General features: G+C 43.8%; 1 protein-coding gene across 1 annotated transcript in view; it reads right to left on the bottom strand.

Moving 5' to 3' along the window:
- The window catches only part of arhgap1 (Rho GTPase activating protein 1), a 236,012-nt gene that overhangs the window by 36,978 nt on the left and 180,190 nt on the right, over positions 1-18,844 (bottom strand). The window contains exon 7 of the mRNA XM_034173469.1: positions 1,028-1,126. Within this exon, the coding sequence (XP_034029360.1) occupies positions 1,028-1,126 (99 nt within the window). The remainder of the gene's footprint in view (positions 1-1,027; positions 1,127-18,844) is intronic.

Below are 18,844 nucleotides of genomic sequence, written 5' to 3'. Positions count from 1 at the left end.
CCAGCACACTACAATGGAAAAGATGACCCTGAGACCACCAAGTGGTAAAACAGCTGCAAGATATTTCTGCAGATATTGAAAAGATGGGAGGGAGAGAACCAGGAAAAAGACATGCTGTGGAGGGGAGCAGAGATCGATCACTAATGATTAAATGCAGAGTGGTGCATACAGAGCAAAAAGAGAAAGAAACAGTGCATCATGGGAACCCCCCAGCAGTCTACGTCTATAGCAGCATAACTAAGGGATGGTTCAGGGTCACCTGATCCAGCCCTAACTATAAGCTTTAGCAAAAAGGAAAGTTTTAAGCCTAATCTTAAAAGTAGAGAGGGTGTCTGTCTCCCTGATCTGAATTGGGAGCTGGTTCCACAGGAGAGGAGCCTGAAAGCTGAAGGCTCTGCCTCCCATTCTACTCTTACAAACCCTAGGAACTACACATAAGCCTGCAGTCTGAGAGTGAATCCAGGCCACTAGTGGACTCTAGTGGTTAAAGCAGGTGCGCGGTTTCGCAGCCATGCAGAGGGGTCTGAAGCGACTGTCTTTGGTTCGTCACACCTAGGGATATGTATGAAACTTAACACCATATTACAGTGCAGGCAGCATGCTGTTAATAATCACCAGCCTCGTTTAGGTAGTGGGTCTGAACACGGTTTGAAAAAAATAAATGCCCGGGCTTTTAATCACGGAAATACGGTACCCACTTTCCAAGAAACAGCGAGCATCAGTGCTGAACTTCATTTCATACCTCCCGTATATTCGAGGAGTTTTTAATGGGAATACATTGTAATCGGACAGGACACTTTGTCCAATGCGAGCGAAAATCCGTTATACAAAATCCGGTATATACGGTATTTATTAAATGGAAAACAATACAAAAGCATTGGGAATTTTGTTTTTGTCCAGTGATTGTATCTGGTTTTACGATGACAATTTAGGTGGTTTTACTGCATAAACTAACAAGTTGTGTATGATGTTAAAGTGAACTGAAATAACGATAAAATCAAATCTACAATATGGCTCTGGTACTTACTCTGTGACACAAGCAGGAATGAGCAGCTGATCACACTTCACCACCTCCTCCAGCTCACTGAGATAGCTCACGTAGTTAATCTTCCTGCCAAATTTGAAACTACAAAAACACACAACAGGGGTTGAAGTTAGTTTTAAGCTTCAGTAAAGGTGTTTCTTAATTTATATTATAAATATTATAAATCTTAGCAGCTTATTGGTTCTCTGGAGTTAGATGTTATGGCACACCAGATGACCTTAGTGTTGGGGCAGCCAACGTGCCCGTTAGCACGACTTTAGTTCTGCCGGTAAAAGAAGACTGTTTCTGGACTGTGGTACAGCAGAAGAAAGAGAAAAAAGCTGGTGCATGCTCCACAGTCACCTCTACTGACTGCTAACTGTTGCTCTGCCCTTGAGATGCCTCTTGATAGTCCTCCCATCTTATGGCAACCTCCACCCCATCCCCAGACTGAAATACTGTGCATTAGTGACAGGAGATTCCATCCTCACAAAGTCAGATTAGAGATGCCAGCTAATGTTAAATGTGTACCTGGGGCCAGGGGGTCAGATATTACTTCACGTCATAGGGTGCTGGCACCACATAAGGACAGACAGAATGAGGAAAGATAGACATACACAGAAGTTGTGACCTAGCCAGAAAAACGTGTCTACATTAATTCTCTGTAGTCCCCTCCCCTTTCAGGGAAAAGAGGTTTTAAAGGGAGGATAACATTAGGAATCCATAGCAGGTGATTAGTGACAGTGCAGGGCTTACTGTTAATGCAGGTGTGATATCTACCAGATTAGTGGGAAAACTAAGGCAGGAAACCCACTATTGTGATAGTGCGGTCTACAGGGAGGGATTTTTTTTATATATATATATATATATATATATATATTGAGACTGTGATCTGTTTCCACCAACAAACTCCTAAAGGATACAGAGGATCATGCTATGCAAATTTAATGCCATAAGTATTTCAGAGCCTATTAAAATTAGGGATGCCCCACCAGCTGATTCTGTAATGTATCAAAAAATTCCACTTTTCCTGCTCATGTGGACCACTGTAAGCATAATCCTGAACTGAGACATCTTACAGACATTAAGACAAAACCACTCTCCAACTCTGCTGGTCAAACTGCCAATTCGAGTGAGGCTCTTGGTCTATGTCTCAATAATATTAGGTCACTGTCCTCAAAACCACTGCTGATTAATGACTTAAATTTGGAACATCACTTATACATGAAACCCAACCTCCTCCTGCCTTTAAATAAAGCTTGCCCATCCACATACACATTTAGTCATGTTCCCTGTCATAGACGGCAAGGTGGAGGTGCCTTAATTTACAAACCTGGGTTTAGCTTAATGGCTCATAAGAGTCCTAAATTTAATCAAATCAAATCAATTTTATTTATACAGCGTCAAATCACAAACAGTTGCCCCAAGGCGCTTTATATTGTAAGGCAAAAGCCATACAATAATTACAGAAAAACCCCAAAGGTCAAAACGACCCCCTGTGAGCAAGCACTTGGCGACAGTGGGAAGGAAAAACTCCCTTTTAACAGGAAGAAACCTCCAGCAGAACCAGGCTCAGGGAGGGGCAGTCTTCTGCTGGGACTGGCTGGGGCTAAGGGGAGAGAATCAGGGAAAAGACATGCTGTGGAAGAGAGCAGAGATCAATCACTAATGATTAAATGCAGAGTGGTGCATACAGAGCAAAAAGAGAAAGAAACACTCAGTGCATCATGGGAACCCCCCCAGCAGTCTACGTCTATAGCAGCATAACTAAGGGATGGTTCAGGGTCACCTGATCCAGCCCTAACTATAAGCTTTAGCAAAAAGGAAAGTTTTAAGCCTAATCTTAAAAGTAGAGAGGGTGTCTGTCTCCCTGATCGGAATTGGGAGCTGGTTCCACAGGAGAGGAGCCTGAAAGCTGAAGGCTCTGCCTCCCATTCTACTCTTAAAAACCCTAGGAACTACAAGTAAGCCTGCAGTCTGAGAGCGAAGCGCTCTATTGGGGTGATATGGTACTATGAGGTCCCTAAGATAAGATGGGACCTGATTATTCAAAACCTTATAAGTAAGAAGAAGAATTTTAAATTCTATTCTAGAATTAACAGGAAGCCAATGAAGAGAGGCCAATATGGGTGAAATATGCTCTCTCCTTCTAGTCCCCATCAGTACTCTAGCTGCAGCATTTTGATTTAACTGAAGGCTTTTCAGGGAACTTTTAGGACAACCTGATAATAATGAATTACAATAGTCCAGCCTAGAGAAAATAAATTCATGAATTAGTTTTTCAGCATCACTCTGAGACAAGACCTTTCTAATTTTAGAGATATTGCACAAATGCAAAAAAGCAGTCCTACATATTTGCTTAATATGCGCATTGAAGGACATATCCTGATCAAAAATAACTCCAAGATTTCTCACAGTACTACTAGAGGTCAGGATAATGCCATCCAGAGTAAGGATCTGGTTAGACACCATGTTTCTAAGATTTGTGGGACCAAATACAATAACTTCAGTTTTATCTGAATTTAAAAGCAGGAAATTAGAGGTCATCCATGTCTATGTCTGTAAGACATTCCTGCAGTTTAACTAATTGGTGTGTGTCCTCTGGCTTCATGGATAAATAAAGCTGGGTATCATCTGCGTAACAATGAAAATTTAAGCAATGCTGTCTAATAATACTGCCTAAGGGAAGCATGTATAAAGTGAATAAAATTGGTCCTAGCATAGAACCATGTGGAACTCCATAATTAACCTTAGTCTGTGAAGAAGACTCCCCATTTACATGAACAAATTGTAATCTATTAGATAAATATGATTCAAACCACCGCAGCGCAGTGCCTTTAATACCTATGGCATGCTCTATTCTCTAATAAAATTTTATGGTCAACAGTATCAAAAGCAGCACTGAGGTCTAACAGGACAAGCAGAGAGATGGGTCCACTGTTTGAGGCCATAAGAAGATCATTTGTAACCTTCACTAATGCTGTTTCTGTACTATGATGAATTCTAAAACCTGACTGAAACTCTTCAAATAGACCATTCCTCTGCAGATGATCAGTTAGCTGTTTTACAACTACCCTTTCAAGAATTTTTGACAGAAAAGGAAGGTTGGAGATTGGCCTATAATTAGCTAAGATAGCTGGGTCAAGTGATGGCTTTTTAAGTAATGGTTTAATTACTGCCACCTTAAAAGCCTGTGGTACATAGCCAACTAATAAAGAAAGATTGATCATATTTAAGATTGAAGCATTAATTAATGGTAGGGCTAACTTGAGCAGCCTGGTAGGAATGGGGTCTAATAGACATGCTGATGGTTTGGAGGACGTAACTAATGAAAATAACTCAGACAGAACAATCGGAGAGAAAGAGTCTAACCAAATACCAGCATTACTGAAAGCAGCCAAAGATAACGATATGTCTTTGGGATGGTTATGAGAATTTTTTTCTCTAATAGTTAAAATTTAATTCATTTGAATATTTGGTTCTCTGCACTGTTCGAGCTGCCGTGAGCAGTCCTGATAAGAAGAACAAAATTCTGAATTTGTTGAGGTTCTCTCTGATTTGGCAACTCATGCTGATAACATTCTGTTTCCTGGTGACTTCAATATTCATTTATATAACCCTGCTGATCCCCTCAGCAAACCACACATTCACACACTCATTTTCAACCGCTTAGTCCAATTAAGGGTGGCGGGTTTGGAGCCTATCCCAGCAGTCAGAGCGTGAGGCAGGGTACACCCTGGAGAGGACAGTCTGCCGCAGGGCCACATATAGACAAACAAACATCCACACACACACCTACGGACAATTTAAAGTACCCAATCCACCTAACCTGCATGTCTTGAGCTTGGGACTCCGGCAAGGATGGTCACATTCCTCCCCTCTCCTCTCTTCCTTTCTGTTCTCTACCTCTGCTCCGACCTTCAAAGTCCCAGCCTCACCAGACTGTGAATTCTTCAAATTAAGATTTGGATTAACCATGGAATTGATCAATTGGTCTCTCAACGCTACTGACACCATTTTTTTTTTGACAAGGAAATCAGGGTTGGGGGACCCTGCGTGCCCTGATGGAACCTACCCAGCGGGCTGTGCTCTCGACGCCAGAGAGTGCTTGGCTCCACTCTCTGTGGAAGACATTGAGGATTCATTTCTATTTGCTTTTATGGTGGGAGGTTTGGCGCTGATTGGTTTGTGCGCTGCCCTGACCTACCGGAATATTAGCAAGACGGCTGCTACCAGAATCTCCTCCTCTCATCTGTTCGTCATGATTAATGAGTTGGGTGATGCTGTGTAATCTCAGACTGCATGAACTCTTAAACTCAAACGCAAAATGGATACCATGTTGGAGCATATCACTGCATTGCAAAGGAATATGCTGCTGAGGACCGGAGAATATTCTTTATAAATTTGGACTCTAGACGGTCAGAGGTGCAGCAAATGGAATTCTATATCTCTCCATCTAACATCAACATGGAAGCCTTATTGGCTCCTGAAGGTCAAATGCTTTGCTCTTCCCCCAGAAGGATCTACGGCCTTGGTGAAGGAATTCGACGACTCCTTCTTATCTATCCCCCCCCCCACCAAAGCCTGCTGTTGCCGAGCAACGTCAGACTTTACACACACATGGACAGAAACTGACATAAACTTAATTCATCTGCACACAACACGTCTCCCTCCCTCCATCCCTATTACCCCCCACCCTGTGTCTCGCCATTCCCTTCTCCCTGGCTTCCTCCCTGCCACCCTGAAGGCAGCGCGGTTTTGACTGCTGCAGCCTTCAGCTCCCCAACCTGGGCGGCGTGGGCCGTTCCTGCTGCAGCATTCACCGACTTTGCCTCAGTTCGAATGACGGACTGCTTCATGTTTAGTGCACATAAACAATGTCAAATGTATATCAGCTGAAATTTACTTAGGGTGCCAAATTAGTGGCCACCTAACCTCAAAATTTAATTTTGAGTTAATTCTGTAAAAGTAGTTGAATTTTGTAGACAAAGTACTTGTTTAACTGACAACTAGAAAAAATATAATGGTATTTCAGTTTTTTGCAAAAATTTAATAAAACCTAGGTGCGTTTGTGAAAAACTCTGGTCTACGGACGTGACTAATGCAGCTACACTGTTTCATGTGGAGATGGGATCAAGAATAGGTATGCATCAATGGTAAAGTAATGTGCAATTAGTAGGCAAGAAACATTTTATCACTCTGGCACTGAAATTAAGTAATAAAGTTTTCATAGTTACATCATTTTAACCGCAACTCAGATTTTTGTTTGAAAATATAAGAAGTTACTGAAAAGATATAGAAAAGATACTGAAAAATACCAGAATAGCATGACAGAGTACAGTTGAAGCATGAAATGGAGTGATATAGTATCACATTAGGCATTAAATGTGATTAATTACATTAATATTACAACTGACAATAGGCTAGGATACAACAAGTGGTCAAACTACATTTTGGTCTATGGACGTGACATACAACAGTTAGGTAGTTTAATGGAAGATCGAGAACCTCCACCATGCATGCTTAGACTAAAATTCATAAATACCTTTCTGTTCAGCACAGATGTTTATATTATACTCTGAACAACCAACTTTAAAAATTAAACTGCAAGGTCATCACCAGGAAATGATGGTCTACAGACGTGACAAAACCGTTACGGAATCCAGATCCATGACTGTCATGATATTGCCACTGACAAAAGTAAACATACGTGTAATTTCATTATTGTTGCACTCGTGTAATGACAATGACAATAAATCTCCTCTCTCTCTCATCTCTCTTTGGATGTGGGAGGAAGCCAGAGCAGCCGGAGAGAACCCATGCAAACATGGGGAGAACATACAAACTCCACACAGAAATGCCACAGGTGGGAATCAAACCCATGACCTTCTCACTGTGAGGCAACAGTGCTACCACTGTGCTGCCCTCTCAGCAAACCATTTATGAATATTATGGAAATGGGATTTTTCAATGAATTCAGGGGTTGATCCATGATAAGAGAAACACCCTGGATTTGGTCCTCATTCATAGTATTACTGTCTCAGATATTGACATCACTTCTCTGACATCAGCTGTTTCTGATCATTCACTTATTAAGTTTACAGTTTCACTACCCTATCTATTGGGATGAGATACCATTTTATCATCTCGGCATCACATCAGCTCCTCAACCATAAATAAACTTAGAGCCACACTGCCTGATATTTTAGCGTGACTTTTTGGACATGATCATTCAGTAGTTAGCCTTCTGGACGCCTTAAACTCCGCACTCACAAGTTTACCTAACACAACGGCTCCAACTATTATAACATCACGCCCCCCACAAAATGCAACACCCTGGTTGAATGATCATCTGTGTGGCCTCAAGCGCAAAACTTCAAAACTAGAAGTCTTTCATTTTGGATGTCATGAAGGTATTCTTGATTGTAAGAAAAGCAGGCCTACTACTCTGACTTGATTAACAAAAACATACATAAATCAAAGTTCTTGTTTGACACTGTGGCTACACTCACTCAAGGGCAGCTATTCTTCATTTACTGCTGAGGAATTCTTAGATTATTTTGAAGAGAAAACAGAGGACGTTGGGTCAAATATATCCCAGCACGCCCTAATCCCACTATTAGATCCTGCTACTGATGTGGGTGTCATCCAAAATAGTGTAGTGTAATTTTTAGTGAAAGAAAGGTGTGCTAATGAAGAGTGTATATGAACTGCCAAAAAAGGGGTATATTGTGTATTTCTGATGACATTGAACAGATGTTTAAAAGAAAATATGTTTTTAGCAAAATGTATGTTTTCTTTCAAAGGAAACTATAAGACCAGAATTTGGAGTTCAAGGTATAAATTGAGTGAAATACTTAATCTGGGAAGAAAATGAATATTGGATTAAAAACATGGGATTTTCTAGAGGAGTAAATTTTCATGGCTTAGGGCCTGTTGGCCCAGCGATGAACTAACCGGCCTGCTGATTTTCCCTGACTAAGGGTTTTTGGCACCACCCCCTGACAGAGTGAACCCACAGAGAGGGGGATTTCCAAGAAATGAACTAATTTGCATTTGTATAATGATGTCATTAATAACTTTTTATTTGTGTAAGCAGTGCTAAATTTAGTAAGTCCACCCATTTTGGGTGGACTTACTGACCCCTGAAGTATATAAAATGCACTGTCCAGTGTAAGATCCTCAAAGCAGTCATGGTGATTTTTGCAATGTGGACTCTGTGCTGCTTCCTTTTGCCTGGCAAAATAAAAACTATTGCTTTGGAACTCTGATTCTCTGCACTGCAAAAACTGATATCTAAGAAAGCAAAAAAAAAATACTTGTTTAAAGAAAATTAGACTTATTTTTTTGTCTAAATAGAAAAATAATCTTGTCAAGCATTTTTTACATAAGAAAAAATGTCTTATTTTGGGACAATGTATCTCACTTTTTCTCAAGTTTTTCCAGCTATTATCAAGCTGTAGTTAACCAGTAACAAGAAAAGGCAATGGATTTCAAATCATTCAAGCAAAGGAACAACATTGTTTTCCTTATTTTAAGACAGAGGCTAATCTTAAACTAAGAATTCTAGTGGTCAACTCACATGTACAGAGGAGGACATCAACCGCTACCTAATTAACACCTACAGTGACGGCATGAGAGAGCACGACCTTGGCCACTGTGCAGCTCTCATATGTCCACCAAAACCTTGCACCCTTTTCAACATGAATGAACTCACCCTCAAGGAAGTCAGAGAGGTCATCAGATCTGCCAGAATGTCATCAGCACCCGGCCCCAGTGCAGTACCATATAAGGTCTTCAAGAACTGCCCTAGGCTATTGGAACATCTGTGGAAGATCTACAGAGTTATTTGGAGGAAAGGGAGGGTAGCTCAGCAATGGAGATATGCAGAGGGCATCTGGATTCCCAAGGAGGAGAATGCTACAAACATGGAGCAGTTTAGGATGATCTCTCTACTTAGTGTTGAGTGCAAGACCTTCTTCAAGATCGTTGCCAATCGCCTTATGGTATTTCTCCTGAAGAACACATACATTGACACCTTAGTGCAGAAGGGAGGAGTTACAGGCATCCCAGGGTGTATTGAGCACACAGGGGTGGTGACTCAGTTGATTCGAGAGGCAAGGAGAAGCAAGGGTGACCCGGCAGTCCTGTGGCTCGACCTTGCCAATGCTTATGGATCCATACCACAGAAGCTGGCAGAGCTGGCCCTGAGAAGATACCACATCCCAGAGAAGATACAGAACCTCATCCTTGACTATTATAATAACTTTAGTCTGAGAGTGTCCTCTGGGACTTCAACATCGGAGTGACATCGTCTAGAGAAGGGCATCATCACCGGCTGCACAATCTCGGTGCCACTGTTTGCATTGGCCATCAATATGCTTGTGAGGTTGGCTGAAGTTGAGTGCAGAGGCTCACTGTCTAGATCTGGCACCCAACAACCCCCGATTAGAGCATTTATGGATGATCTTACTGTATCTACAACATCAGTGTACGGATGTAGGTGGCTTCTTCAAGGGCTTGAACGGCTCATTACATGGGCAAGAATGAGTCTCAAGCTGGCAAAGTCCAGATCCTTAGTATTGAAGAAGGGAAAAGTGACTGACCAGTTCTGCTTCACCCTGGGAGAGACACAGATTCCATCAGTGTCAGAAAAGCCAGTGAAGAGCCTGGGCAAGCTCTTCAGTGGCAACCTGAAGGACACCTCGGCACGTCAAGGCACCAGCAATGACCTCGACACGTGGCTCTTGACTGTGGACAAGTCAGGGCTCCCTGGAAAATTCAAGGCCTGGATCTACCAGCATGGCATTCTACCTCGTCTTCTCTGGCCGCTGCTCATCTATGAAGTCCCGATCACCATTGTGGAGGGTTTTGAGAGGAAGATTACTCAGTTCCTACGTAGGTGGCTGGGCCTGCCACGGAGCTTAAGCAGCATTGCACTCTTTGGGCATAACACCAAGCTCCAGCTTCTGTTCAGTAGTCTGGCAGAGGAGTTCAAGGTCACCCGAGTCAGAGAAGTTCTGCTCTATAGGGACTCTGCCGACACAAAGGGCTCCTCAGCGGGGGTGGAGGTCACAACAGGACGGAAGTGGTGTGCCCAGGATGCAGTGGAATGAGCAGAAGCAAGGCTGTGACATAGCATCCTGTTGGGCACAGTGGCTACTGGGCGGGCGGGGCTGGGCAGCAACTGTAACTCTACCTACAGCAAAGTCAGTGGAAAGGAGAAGCATAAGCTGATCCAGGAGGAGGTACGTGCTGAGGTGGAGGAAGTTTGGTACAGCAGAATGGTGGGGATGTCCAAGCAGGGGGCCTGGACCAAGTGGGAACATGCAGCTGGCCGCAAGATCACCTGGGCAGAACTCTGGAAGATGGAGCCATACCACTTCAAGTTCCTGGTTCAGTCAGTGTATGACGTCCTCCCGAGCCCTGCCAACCTGTTCACCTGGGGCTTGGTGGACTTGCCAGTTTGCCAACTTTGCTAGAAGAGGGGATCTTTGGAACATATTCTCAGCTGCTGCTCAAAGGCCTTGGGACATGGCCAATACCGTTGGCGTCATGACCAGGTGCTAAGGGTGGTAGCAGACAAGATCTGTACTGGCATCAAGAACAGCAAGTGGCAGTACCCCTCCAAGGGCACCATCACTTTTGTTCGAGCAGGTGAAAAGCCCCAGCCTCCAAAGAAGACCCAGGGGGGCCTGCTTGCAACAGCAAGGGACTGGCAACTTCTGGTCGACCTTGGGAGGCAGTTAAGATTTCCGGACATTATTGCAACAACATCACTACAGCCAGATATGGTCTTGATGTCCGGGGCAAGTAAGCAGGTGGTGCTATTGGAGTTAACTGTCCCCTGAGAAGAGTGGATGGAGGAAGCGCAGGAACGGAAGAAGGCTGAGTATGCTGACCTGGTTGCTGAATGTTGGAGGAATGGGGGAAGGCCCACTGCGAGCCCATTGAAGTGGGTTGCAGGGGCTTCGCAAGACAATCTTTATATCGAGTCCTGGGACTTCTAGGGATCTGCGGACTGCACAGACGGAGAGCCATAAAAAACATAATGGAAGCTGCTGAGAAGTCTTCACGTTGGCTCTGGTTGAAGAGGGGTGATGCGTGGCGTAGTGCGTTACCTGGACACAAGTCGAGGCCTGATCACCCCCGGCTGGGTCACCCGGGTGAGGGTGTCTGATGTAAGACCCAAAACACCCTATGACCACGGGTACATCACTGAAGATGTGTCCAGGTTGCACCACAAGGTGTATTCTATAACTAAGAAATAGCATTGATTACAACTGTTGTATTCCCAGCTGGCTTTGAAAACATCACAAATATGACAATGCAGCTTAAAATGACTACAAATATTTCCTTTTACATAATCCAATGCAGAAACTTCTCTCAACAAAAAAACAAGTGTCCATTTAAGAGTTACAGCAGTAATATCAAAAGTACAAAAGTACAAGAACAACCTTAACATCAACCTAAAGAACCATTATTCAGCTGAATGCTACATGAAGTCAGCCAAGTCTCATGAGACTACTTAGTCCATGGGCTAGTCCATGGGCTAGTACATGCCCGCCCCCCCCCCCCCCCCCCCCCCGCACAGCTTGACTTCTTTGGTATGTTATGTATATAGCCTAACTGCATCAGAAAAATGTTAACATTAAATAAAGTGGCACAAAATATGCATTTGAGCTGAATTAAATTGATCTAACCACACATTTATCATTTTAATATCTGGACAAATTATGGGGCATTTGAAATTTGAACATTCACACAACCAAAGACATGCAAATTCGGTGGATTGGAAACTTTAAATTGACCGTAGGTGTGTGTGCGAGTGTGAATGCTTTTATTTATCCATATGTGGCCCTGCGACAGACTGGTGTCCTGTCCAGGGTGTACCCTGCCTTGCGCTCTATAACTGCTGGGATAGGCTCCAGTTCCCCGCGACCCTTAATTGGAATAAGCGGTTGAAGATACAGAGGGGGAAATAAGTATTTAATCCACTGTCAATTTTGCAGGTTTTCCATCTACAAAGAATGGAGAGGTCTGTAATTTTTATCGTAGGTACACTTCAACTGTGAGAGACAGAATCTTAAAAAAAAAAAAAAAAAAAAAAAAAAAAAAAAAATCCAGAAAATCAGATATGATTTTTAAATAATTAACTTGCATTATATTGCATGAAATAAGTATTTGATCCTCTACCAACCAGCAAGAATTCTGGCTCTCACAGACCTGTTCATTTTTCTTTAAGAAGCCCTCCTATTCTGCACTCTTTACCTGTATTAACTGCACCTGTTTGAACTTGTTACCTGTATAAAAGATACCTGTCCACACAATCAATCACACTCCAACCTATCCATGATGGCCAAGACCAAAGAGCTGTCTAAGGACATCAAGGACAAAACTGTAGACCTGCACAAGGCGGGGATGGGCTACAGGACAACAGGCAAGCAGCTTGGCGAGAAGACAAAAACTGTTATGGTTATTTATTAGAAAGTGGAAGAAACACAAGATGACTGTCAATCTCCCTCGGTCTGGGATTCCATGCAAGATCTCACTTTGTGGTGTAAGGATGATTCTGAGAAAACTCAGAACTACATAGGAGGACATGGTCAATGACATGAAGAGAGCTGGGACCACAGTTACAAAGATTACATTCGCAACACACGATGCCATCATGGTTTAAAATCCTGCAGGGCAGCAAGGTCCCCCTGCTCCAGCCAGCACATGTCCAGGCCGTTTGAAGTTCACCAGTGACCATCTGGATGATCCAGAGGAGGCATAGGAGAAGGTCATGTCTTGGGGCCCTGCTCTGGGACTTGTGGGGCCTGGGGTCCTGCAGTTCATTGGGGTGGGGGGGGGTGGCGTTGGGGCGCGGGAGTCTGGCAAGGGGGGTGGATGGCTGCTGTGGGTTTGGGGGCCGTGGTTTCCTTGGGATGGGGTGTTGCCCCGTTCTCACTTAGGTGGTTCTCGACCTTGGGCTTGGTTCCGGGGTGGGGGTATCTGGGGGGTCCTGCAGGCTGCTTGGGGGAGCCTCGGGTGTCGGGGAAGCCTCGTGTGCTTCCTGACCCAGGGGGTGGCTCTCGCCTCTTTCCTGGGGGCCGGGTCCCACACTCGTGTGTCGTGGCCCCTACCTGCGCTCTGGGTTCAGTTGTGGTGGCTCCTTTCTCCCCGTCCCCGCCGCTGCTCGCTCCTCCCTCTCGGGGTTTAACTGGAGTCCACCCTCAAGTGTGGGGTTACTTCCTGTGCCTCCGTTGGGGTGGGGTGGTGTCGGGGGTGCGTTCCGGCGCCGTCGGTCCGCTCCCTTGTTGGTCTGTCATGCTGCCCTGGTAGCTCTGGTGGCTGCCCTTCCTGGGCCGTGTGCCCTTCGGCTTCCATTTTTTGCCTGGTTCCTCCTGGGGCCCTGCATCCTGGGTCCTTTTCCGTTGTCATTTGCGGTCAGCCGTATGGCTTCCAACGCGCGGGAGTGGTCCATGTCTTATGGTAGGGTTCTGTACTTTTATATCTTGGCCCAACACACCAGCCATAGTAGTGATCGGACATATAGCAATGATCTGGGTCTCTGTGTGTGGCTGGTTACATGTTCGTGGCCGACACCACAATTCGGTTTTGGGTGCTCAAGTGGATCAAGACTCTGGTGTCCTAGATTAGGGAATGAATGCTCACTAACGACAACAGACTGTCGCTGTCACTGCTTGTTCATGTGTGGTGGTTTGTTCCGGCATGTTTTATGTTGGGGCCCCGTCTCCTCGGTGTCTCACTTCACAGTTATTGCTTTCACAACTTGTCTTTAGTTTTTGTCTGTCTTCGTGTTGTTTTGGTGGTCGGTCCCTCCTGATAGAAGTTGTCAGTCGGCTTTGAGTAGGATCTTGTAGGGTGATCGGGAAGGGCGGATGGCGGTCACACACGCACACCACATTCACTCATGCACTACATACCTTCTGTCCTGCAAGAATAAATTGTATAGATGTGTATTAATGTTCATAAATGGTTCTGCCAGTGTGGCATTTACCATTTTTATATATGCAGACGGGGTGTCATGTGGTCAGATGAGACCAAAATAGAGCTTTCTGGAATCAACTCCACTTGCACTGTTTAGAGGATGAGGAAAAACCCCAAGAAAAACCCCAAGAAAACTGTCCCTGACATCGTGAGGATGTTGCAGCAGTGATTAGACCCTATAGATTGGAGCCGTATCTTTCGGACAAACATTCAAACCAGGAGTATTCTGACAGCGAAAATAATGCTGACGGTGTTTATGGCGGAGCCGAAGCAGAGGTAATAGACGTGCCAATTCCAATGGATTTTGAAAGGCTGCAGAATATGGAATGGTAAGGGAGGCTTTGATTTTTGTTGCTGCTGTTTATAACACTCTAATTGTCATGTTTACATGCCGCCACTGTGTTTATGCCGCCGTCGTGTTTTCATGCCGCCGCCGTGTTTTCATGCCGCCGCCGTGTTTTCATGCCGCCGCCGTGTTTTCATGCCGCCGCCGTGTTTTCATGCCGCAGCCGTGTTTTCATGCCGCCGCCGTGTTTTCATGCCGCAGCCGTGTTTGCGCTGCCGTCGTGTTTTCATGCCGCAGCCGTGTTTGCGCTGCCGTCGTGTTTTCATGCCGCAGCCGTGTTTGCGCTGCCGTCGTGTTTTCATGCCGCAGCCGTGTTTGCGCTGCCGTCGTGTTTTCATGCCGCAGCCGTGTTTACGCTGCCGTCGTGTTTTCATGCCGCCGCCGTGTTTTCATGCCGCTGCCGTGTTTTCACGCCGCCGCCGTGTTTTCACGCCGCCGCCGTGTTTTCACGCCGCCGCCGTGTTTACGCCGCCGTGTTTACATGCCGCCATCCTGTGAGCAGTGAGAACATGGAGACGGTAGAGGAAAGAGTCTGCTGTCTGGAGCAAATGCGTGTGTGCGAGCGGCAGCCGGACATTTCGTGCATCACACAACACCACAGCTTTCGATCAATCTGCCTGGACTTAAAAAGGCTAAAACCTTTCGCCCTTGTGTTTGTGCAATATGCTGCTACACACTGGTCAGGCATATCGACAAACAAGTCCCTGAGAGTAGAGAAGCTTGAATCTTCGCCTGGACTGGGTTACTTGACGTGAGGACGTTTCGCTTCAAATCATAGAAGCTTCCTCAGCTAAAATTCTTGCTCTGGTAGTCTGACTTCTGTCTTGACTCTTGTAGAGAAGAATAAACCAGAAGCCAACAAAAGCTGGAGTTTTTTAACCTAACCAGACCCCACCTACCGAGAGGCTGACTGCTATAGGCTAGTGACTGAACAATAGCTCTAATTAGCACCTATTGTGTCTAGTGGTATAACTCAAACTCACAGCTTAAAGCAGATAACCCGTAAGTTGGAGAGGAAATGGCATCTCACTAATTTAGAAGATCTTCACTTAGCCTGGAAAAAGAGTCTGTTGCTCTATAAAAAAGCCCTCCGTAAAGCTAGGACATCTTACTACTCATCACTAATTGAAGAAAATCAATCAATCAATCAATCAACTTTTTTTTTATATAGCGCCAAATCACAACAAACAGTTGCCCCAAGGCGCTTTATATTGTAAGGCAAGGCCATACAATAATTATGAAAAACCCCAAAGGTCAAAACGACCCCCTGTGAGCAAGCACTTGGCAACAGTGGGAAGGAAAAACTCCCTCTTAACAGGAAGAAACCTCCAGCAGAACCAGGCTCAGGGAGGGGCAGTCTTCTGCTGAGACTGGTTGGGGCTGAGGGAAAGAACCAGGAAAAAGACATGCTGTGGAGGGGGGCAGAGATCGATCACTAATGATTAAATGCGGAGTGATGCATACAGAGCAAAAAGAGAAAGAAACAGTGCATCATGGGAACCCCCCCACAGTCTACGTCTAAAGCAGCATAACCAAGGGATAGTCCAGGGTCACCCGATCCAGCCCTAACTATAAGCCTTAGCGAAAAGGAAAGTTTTAAGCCTAATCTTAAAAGTAGAGAGGGTATCTGTCTCCCTGATCTGAATTGGGAGCTGGTTCCACAGGAGAGGAGCCTGAAAGCTGAAGGCTCTGCCTCCCATTCTACTCTTACAAACCCTAGGAACTACAAGTAAGCCTGCAGTCTGAGAGCGAAGCGCTCTATTAAGGTGATATGGTACTACGAGGTCCCTAAGATAAGATGGGACCTGATTATTCAAAACCTTATAAGTAAGAAGAAGAATTTTAAATTCTATTCTAGAATTAACAGGAAGCCAATGAAGAGAGGCCAACACGGGTGAGATATGCTCTCTCCTGCTAGTCCCCGTCAGTACTCTAGCTGCAGCATTTTGAATTAACTGAAGGCTTTTTAGGGAACTTTTAGGACAACCTGATAATAAAGAATTACAATAGTCCAGCCTAGAGGAAATAAATGCATGAATTAGTTTTTCAGCATCACTCTGAGACAAGACCTTTCTGATTTTAGAGATATTGCGTAAATGCAAAAAGGCAGTCCTACATATTTGTTTAATATGCGCTTTGAATGACATATCCTGATCAAAAATGACTCCAAGATTTCTCACAGTATTACTAGAGGTCAGGGAAATGCCATCCAGAGTAAAGATCTGGTTAGACACCATGCTTCTAAGATTTGTGGGGCCAAGTACAATAACTTCAGTTTTATCTGAGTTTAAAAGCAGGAAATTAGAGATCATCCATGTCTTTATGTCTGTAAGACAATCCTGCAGTTTAGCTAATTGGTGTGTGTCCTCTGGCTTCATGGATAGATAAAGCTGGGTATCATCTGCGTAACAATGAAAATTTAAGCAATACCGTCTAATAATACTGCCTAAGGGAAGCATGTATAAAGTGAATAAAATTGGTCCTAGCACAGAACCTTGTGGAACTCCATAATTAACTTTAGTCTGTGAAGAAGATTCCCCATTTACATGAACAAACTGTAATCTATTAGACAAATATGATTCAAACCACCGCAGCGCAGTGCCTTTAATACCTATGACATGCTCTAATCTCTGTAATAAAATTTTATGGTCAACAGTATCAAAAGCAGCACTGAGGTCCAACAGAACAAGCACAGAGATAAGTCCACTGTCCGAAGCCATAAGAAGATCATTTGTAGCCTTCACTAATGCTGTTTCTGTACTATGATGAATTCTAAAACCTGACTGAACCTCTTCAAATAGACCATTCCTCTGCAGGTGATCAGTTAGCTGTTTTACAACTACCCTCTCAAGAATCTTTGAGAGAAAAGGAAGGTTGGAGATTGGCCTATAATTAGCTAAAATAGCTGGGTCAAGTGATGGCTTTTTAAGTAATGGTTTAATTACTGCCACCTTAAAAGCCTGTGGTACATAGCCAACTAACAAAGATAAGTTGATCATATTTAAGATTGAAGCATTAAATAATGGTAGGACTTCCTTGAGCAGCCTGGCAGGAATGGGGTCTAATAAACATGTTGATGGTTTGGATGAAGTAACTAATGAAAATAACTCAGACAGGACAATCGGAGAGAAAGAGTCTAACCAAATACCGGCATCACTGAAAGCAGCCAAAGATAACGATACATCTTTGGGATGGTTATGAGTAATTTTTTCTCTAATAGTCAAAATTTTGTTAGCAAAGAAAGTCATGAAGTCATTACTAGTTAAAGTTAATGGAATACTCAGCTGAATAGAGCTCTGACTCTGTCAGCCTGGCTACAGTGCTGAAAAGAAACCTGGGGTTGTTCTTATTTTCTTCAATTAGTGATGAGTAGAAAGATGTCCTAGCTTTACGGAGGGCTTTTTTATAGAGCAACAAACTCTTTTTCCAGGCTAAGTGAAGATCTTCTAAATTAGTGAGACGCCATTTCCTCTCCAACTTACGGGTTATCTGCTTTAAGCTACGAGTTTGTGAGTTATACCACGGAGTCAGACACTTCTGATTTAAAGCTCTCTTTTTCAGAGGAGCTACAGCATCCAAAGTTGTCTTCAATGAGGATGTAAAACTATTGACGAGATACTCTAACTCCCTAACAGAGTTTAGGTAGCTACTCTGCTCTGTGTTGGTATATGACATTAGAGAACATAAAGAAGGAATCATATCCTTAAACCTAGTTACAGCGCTTTCTGAAAGACTTCTAGTGTAATGAAACTTATTCCCCACTGCAGGGTAGTCCATCAGGGTAAATGTAAATGTTATTAAAAAATGATCAGACAGAAGGGAGTTTTCAGGGAATACTGTTAAGTCTTCTATTTCCATACCATAAGTCAAAACAAGATTTAAGATATGATTAAAGTGGTGGGTGGACTCATTTACTTTTTGAGCAAAGCCAATAGAGTCTAATAATAGATTAAATGCAGTGCTGAGGCTGTCATTCTCAGCATCTGTGTGGATGTTAAAATTGCCCACTATAAGTATCTTATCTGAGCTAAGCACTAAGTCAGACAGAAGGTCTGAAAATTCACAGAGAAACTCACAGTAACGACCAGGTGGACGATAGATAATAACAAATAAAACTGGTTTTTGGGACTTCCAATTTGGATGGAAAAGACTAAGAGACAAGCTTTCAAATGAATTAAAGCTCTGTCTAGGTTTTTGATTAATTAATAAGCTGGAATGGAAGATTGCTGCTAATCCTCCGCCCCGGCCCGTACTACGAGCATTCTGACAGTTAGTGTGACTCGGGGGTGTTGACTCATTTAAACTAACATATTCATCCTGCTGTAACCAGGTTTCTGTTAGGGAGAATAAATCAATACGTTGATCAATTATTATATCATATAAAATAAGAACAACCCCAGGTTTCTTTTCAGCACTGTAGCCAGGCTGACAAAGAGTCAGAGCTCTATTGAGCTGAGTATTCCTTTAACTTTAACTAG

The sequence above is a fragment of the Thalassophryne amazonica genome, chromosome 1, assembly GCF_902500255.1.
Source record: "Thalassophryne amazonica chromosome 1, fThaAma1.1, whole genome shotgun sequence".
Classification (NCBI taxonomy): Eukaryota; Metazoa; Chordata; class Actinopteri; order Batrachoidiformes; family Batrachoididae; genus Thalassophryne; species Thalassophryne amazonica.
This window is presented reverse-complemented; position numbering and strand designations above follow the sequence as displayed.